The sequence below is a fragment of the Merops nubicus genome, unplaced genomic scaffold (assembly GCF_000691845.1).
Source record: "Merops nubicus isolate BGI_N331 unplaced genomic scaffold, ASM69184v1 scaffold284, whole genome shotgun sequence".
NCBI classification, from domain to species: domain Eukaryota; kingdom Metazoa; phylum Chordata; class Aves; order Coraciiformes; family Meropidae; genus Merops; species Merops nubicus.
In genome coordinates this window covers 40,212-46,706 of record NW_008604614.1, presented here as the reverse complement: position 1 = coordinate 46,706, position 6,495 = coordinate 40,212, and the positions used below count along the sequence as shown (strand labels likewise).

Genomic DNA, 6,495 nt, shown 5'->3' with positions numbered 1-6,495 from the left:
ACAAACCAGATGCCCTCAAAGAGGAGCCTGCAAGTGTGACTTCTCAGGAACAGAGTTGGGGTTACAGTCTAACTTTTTTTCCACTTGTATTTGTCTGATAAAATTAACAACTGCAGTTCTTAGAGCAAAGGGGAAGGCAAGTTAATTGTTTCAGTAACTCAGTAGGGAGCCCAAATAATGATTTCAAAGGATGTAAACTGTGCTGTGAGACACTGCCTATTCACACTGCAGCCCTTCTAAGACCCCAGGAGATCCTGAAAACCAAGAGAGAAAGGAGGGCACTATAGGCCCTGTCAGCTGTTTTAAAAGGATACCATCTTCTGGCTGGGCTATCAAGTCACTAGCTGGTGAGCTTACTCATGGTATTGTGGAAGGTCCGTCTGGCTGCTCATTCCAGGGCATGCAGGCAGGTGGCCCTGAGGCACCTCATGTCACACTCTGCCTTCCTTCTTCAATCGGGCTTTTCGGTGGTTCGTGCTACCCAAAGAACTGGGGTGTCTGCATCCAGGTACAAAACATCCTGAGGCAACCTCCTCCCAAACAAGTAACCTGCTTTTAGATACCAACTCTAGGAGGAAGCAAACTACCTGGAAAAGAGGGCAGGAGGGCTGCTGCCTCCATAGCCTCATCCAGCACTAATTGCTGGTTTTGAAGTGAGCTGGTGCTCATGGTTTCCTGTGGGCAAGGAAGCTCTAGGGCTGTGCTTAAGCCATAAATAGGAAGGCTGGGACTCCACATAGCACTAGCCTATAAAAGAACTCCATACTGCTTTCCTGAACTACCTTTTTCTTCTGTAGCCAAAACCTTTAAAATGAGGTTATTAACAAAGTTTAATACACGTTAATTGCATCCTTATAGTTTTTCCCAAGAAAGTTTTAAAAGAAACACTATCAACATGGGTGTTTGCTCCAAGAAGAGGAGTCAGGCATTTACACTGAAGAACTGTGCTTGGAGTTTGGCAGTAGGTAGGAGACTGCTCAAGGTGTATCCAAGTCCCAGCCTATTAACCTGCCCACACACAAATGCAAAATCATTTCTGTTGTGAGAGTTAAATGCAGTGATTTAACTTTAGTAGGGTTTTTATTTGTTCTTTCAGATGATTTTTTAGTTTTATTAACACTTTTAACGCTTCTTTTTTTTGTCTCTCTGACTTCAGCCATTGATGGATTTCTAAAAACTGATGAAAGACAACGACTGGCAAAGGAGAGAAGAGAAGAAAGGGAGAAATACCTTGGTAAGATGGCAAGAGGTGTATGGATTATTTATCTATACATGTCAATAGGCTTCACTTACTGATACAACATTGTTTAAAATTCAGATCAGAAGAATTGTGGTTCAGTTTGTGCCTAGTCTTTATAGGTTATATTATTACTTTTAAATTATAAAAATGAGACTAATCTGTTTTCTTTTATTTCCATTTGGGTATTTAATATTCTACAGTTAGAAGTAAATTTCCTTCTTTGATTTATGTACATTTGAATATAAATTTATGTGCAAGATACTGACTATTAAGATTCTGATTTGTAAAAATAATAAGCCTTGAATAATATTTGGGCTAATATGTAGAATGATTTGGTGGAACAAACTTCAATTTTAGCCTATTAAGTTTGAGCCGTATTATAAGATACCATGGCATTAAGTACAGCATAAAGCACATATTTTTCCATGAATTTTAAAATGGTTAAACTTTTTAAGAGAGTGAGAAAAAATATTTGTTCTTTTTCTGAATATTATGAGCACTGATTTCAGAGTTTTTAAAATAGTTGGTTTTAATCATCTAATAACTCCACTGAAATGTTGAGGAAATTGGAATATATACACACACATATATCTCTCCATATATAGAATCATAGAATGTATTGGGTTGGAAGGAACCTCTAAAGGTCATCTCATCCAGCCCCTCTACAACAGCCCCTACAGGATGCTCAGAGCCTCATCAAGACCTTGAATGTCTTCAGAGATGGGGCCTCCACCACTTGTCTGGGCAACCTATTCCCATAGCCTATCACCCTCATATTAAAGAATTTTTTACTAATGTCAAACGTAAATCTACCCTTTTCCAGCTTAAAGCCATTACCCCTTGTCATGTCACTACAAACCTTTGTGAATAGACCCTCCCCTGCTTTCTTACAGGCCCCTTTCAGGTACTGCAACATGTATGTATACGTGTGTGTGTGTGTGTGTATATATACATATATATAAAATGTTGAACAATTAGCTTTACTTTTCCTTATTGTGATAGCAAGAAAGGCCAGGCAGCACTGTTCCTTCAGGTTACATGACAATACCTGCCAGGAGAAATTGTCAGTGTTTTATGATTTTGCCAAAACTAAGCTAGGCTTATGTATTGAGGAAATGTCAACAAAAACATTATGGAGACTTACAAAAAGAATCATAGGAAAATACCATTTTTCTTGCAATAAACTAACTGTTGACCATTTCTTGACAAAACCTGAGGCTTGAGACCAGTGACTTGGCATTTGTTATCACTGTGGGCTTGGTGAGCAAGATGCCTTTTGGTAGTTCCTGTGAAAATCTGCTGGTGTTCAGTACTTCATCTCCCCAGAGGTTCTGTCTATATGGGGCATGGACTAGTGTGAGTTGTAGCTTATATGTCTTCCAGGTATACTCAGTCCAGACCATCTCTTCTGTCCTTTCAATTATCCCTTCTTTCCTGGTTCCTGAGAAAGTGAGATGATGCATAGATTGGAAAGAATTTGGATTAAAAAGCAGAAGAAGAGATTAGAAGGAAACTGAAAGCTGGAGAGTCTGGGAGTGGTTTGGCCCAGGGGATTTGGAAGGTGTTGGCTGCAGTTCTTGTCTCCAGAATTGTACGTGCTTTCTGGAAGCATAGTTTTTTAGGGTGAAGACCATTTCTAGAATGGGAAGCTCTAGACTTTGATCACAGTTTGTTGGTGGCAAATTTCTTTTGGAAGCTCAGAAAAAGAAGCAAGTTCCCCAGACGTACAGATCTTTATCTAGCCAACAGGTACTTTGCAGCAATGTGAAATAACCTTTTCTCCAAAGCTCATTAATCAGTACTTTAGTATCCCTAAACCTGAGGATCAAGAATTTTATGTATGTCCATGTTGACAGAATGGTTTGTTTCTCTGTCCAGAATCAGTCCCAGGTTTCGCCTGCTTACTCAGAAGGTAATCTTAACACAATCTTTGTGCTCACCTCACTGTATTCTTGGTTTTAAATCAACTCCAGTGTGCTATTTTCACCTCTCTACCTACAATGGCTAGTAATCATTAACAATTAGTGACTGGTCACTTGTTTTCCACTGTTTTTGAGGTTGTTCTTTATCTGTTGACAAGTCTGGTTCTTCATGTGTACCGAGTCCAGGCTCACCTGCAGCACTGACACCCCTCTCATACTGCCTTGTCCTGGAGTAGGAGGAATAATGAATTCTTGTAAGGCAGAAGGAAAGACAACATCAAGTGTATTTCTTACAAGAATAAGGTTGAAGATGGTCTGTAGAGCAGGTTGGATGTAAGGAAGAATTATTTAGGAAGATCGAGTATTCAAGGGAAAGAAATGCAATTGTTGGAAAAGGATCTGGTGTTGGAGGGACTCTGGCTTTAAACCAGAGGGCTTGAGGGTAGAGTGGAGCTAAGAGGGACTGCGGGTCAAGGCTGTGGTCAAAGAGCCTTGGGGGCAGGAGCTGAGGGAGAAAGGATGATCTGAGAAGAGGGTGTGGAGATGGCTGGGCAAGAGCCTAGGTCTGATGCGAGGATACAGAAAGAGAGTTAGACAAAAATTTGCTGCACAAGGAAACAGGAACTGAAATAGCAGACTGAGGCTGAATAGGTGAGCAGGATGAAGGACTAGCCCTTGTATAAAGAGTGTTAATTCTGGCTTTCCCTAACTTTCAAATTCTTAGCCTGACAACTGTGAGAATATTCCTCCTTTGATATCGCCTGTATGTTTGTTGGTATGTGACATTACAGGCTTGTGTGTATGTAGGCATGCTTACTTGAACTCCTCTTTCCTGCCTTTTTATGAAATACACTTGCATGAGAAGTGGATTTGTCCTTGTGATTTGTCACATTAACTTCTGCTACTTGTTATTCTATGTAAACCTGAAGCAACAGTCCTGTGTGTAATGTTGCAGTCTGAATTTCTGTAACAACAAGCTAATGTCTCAAGAAGAGGATAATGGCTCCAGTTGGAATAAACTGGACAAACCCTCAATAACAGAAGTAACTATTTTCAAGCAAAGAAGCACAAGTAGATAACAATGTAGCACCAAATAATGCACAGAACGGTGTATTTTTACAGCTTCATAGAAAATTTGGCACATGTTGTTTTCATGTATTTCTTTTGAAGGCAGCCCCATAATGAGAAGCACATTTAAAGAAATTCCAAGGACTTTTGCTTCAACATTTATAAATTATTCACTTTAAAACCTGGGAACTTTTGTTATGTCTGAAAGAAGAATTTGGCTTTAAGCTACAGAGGGATTTGAAACATAAGCAAAAAATAGTTCACTGTTTTGTGTACTGTTGTTGCATAAGTAAGAGACACAAACTATCACCTTGTATACAAAGTGCCCCCCTATTTATTTATTGAACAAATCACTTAGATTTACTAATCATTTCAGTGCTTCTGTGCACTATATTTTTTTTATCTTAGTGGACTAAAACCCTGTGTCCTTGTATTTGTTATATTACTCTATTGTGTCATGTTATCAGATAGTTCTAAAGCAGGAGAAAATTTGCATAAAGTGAAACACAGCTTTTTATCTGCCTAAGCTGCTAGGGAACAGCAGATACTGGAGAAGGAGAGAAGAGCAAAGCTTCAATATGAAAAACAAATTGAGGAACGCTGGAGAAGACTGGAGGAGCAGAGGCAGAGAGAAGAGCAGAAGAGAGCAGCTGTTGAAGAAAAACGGAGGCAAAAGCTTAAGGAGGAGGAGGTAAGGTCCCCATGGAGATGTATGGCAGAGCAGCTCTGTATACTGGCCTCAATACTGACGTGCATTAAATGTTTTTATTTCTTTGTTTGGCCCAGAGACATGTGGGCATTACTTTGGGAACTGCAGCCGCGCATCACCACAGCTATGTGTGCTCTACTACTGCTTGTACATCAAAAACATTTTCCAAAGCTTTTTTGTCCCTTGATTTTTTCTCATCTCACAGAGTAGTCATCTTGTGCTCATGTATCTGGGACTCTGACTGTCAGACAGTAAAGCACCAGCTTTCAAGAAGGTAGATTTAAAGACTAGTATTTCCATAAAATGGTAAGATTTTTCTTACTGTTTTGTTCACTGTACCTGAAAATGATTATCAAAAGGTTTTGGTTTTCCTCAGTAACATGAAATTCTTATTTAAAGTGGTGAAGAATCTAGGCTGGTTTAAAATTCTAGCAGAGAACAAAATTAATCACACGTCTTTCAAAGCATCTTCATACCCTTCTGCTTTCCTTGCTGGCATTATTTAAAGTTCTTATTTGCTCTGGTGAGTCTAATTTCCGATGCAGATCTCTGAGTGCAGTGTGTCTCCCCTCATGACGTTCTTTAGAAAGCACTAGCACTGGACCACAACTGATAAAGTATTAATGATTTTTGGAAAAGGGGGGAAGTGGTTTAAAAAAGAAAAAAAGCTAAAATATTTTATTTCCGTAGATAAAAAGGCTCTAGAAATCTGCAGTTATTAACCTTTCTTTTATTTTGCCCCATCTTTTGATCAAAATATCCTTTGCAAAAGAGGTAAAACACTTCCTCATGGGATCACAATAACATACTGCTTGCTGTCCATTGACTTTTTTTGTTGTTTGATTTTTCACTTTAACCTGAAGAGATTATTCTGCTATTCCTCTTTCAACTGTAACACACTGATTGTGGCTTCTGCATAATAGCTGAAAATTCATTTTGAAATATGGTGTCATGTTGTCTGTTTTGTTACAAATTTTGGTAAGAAAAATACCAAAAACAGAAACAAAGGGTAGGAGATCTCTCTCGTTCTGTGGTAACTGATGTGCTCCTTCCCTAGTGTTTCCTGCTGTGGTAATCTTTTGTAGCTAAGCAAAACTGACCCTCATTATGGGGTTTGTAAGGGAAAGTGGTAAGTAGAAGAACTTCCAAATCTCTGTCCTCCAAATTTGCACCAGAGGTGGGTAGGGAGCAGGAAAGGTGTGGTAAGAGCTGGCAACTGCCTGCTTTTCCTGCCTGCATGGTTTGCCTGTGGTAAAGAAATCAGAGCAGGGTTGTTGGACATGAGAGAGACTGTGCCAGGTCAGACCCAAAGAGGTCTGTTCAGTGGAGACCCTGTCTCTTGTAATGGCCTCCTGTACTTGCCCAGAGATGGACTAAGAAGAGACTGAGCACAGAGTGATGTCAGCTACTCCCACATGTGATGGGAGACTTCTCTAGTGGTAAAAGGCAGGCTTGCTGCCTCCAGCTGTTTGGTTATGATATGAATACCACTCCTAGCTCTGCTCATTGAACTCATCCATCAAGCCTGAATGATCCAGAAACTTTTGGGAGCCAAG

At 39.8% G+C, this 6,495-nt stretch overlaps 1 protein-coding gene across 1 annotated transcript in view; it reads left to right on the top strand.

Annotated features, from left to right (window-relative positions):
• The first annotated feature begins 895 nt into the window (after positions 1-895).
• Positions 896-6,495, top strand: part of MAP7D2 (MAP7 domain containing 2) — a 34,855-nt gene continuing 29,255 nt past the window's right edge. Inside the window, exons 1-3 of the mRNA XM_008939032.1 lie at positions 896-965; positions 1,157-1,234; positions 4,758-4,921. Of these exons, the coding sequence (XP_008937280.1) occupies positions 896-965; positions 1,157-1,234; positions 4,758-4,921 (312 nt within the window). The remainder of the gene's footprint in view (positions 966-1,156; positions 1,235-4,757; positions 4,922-6,495) is intronic.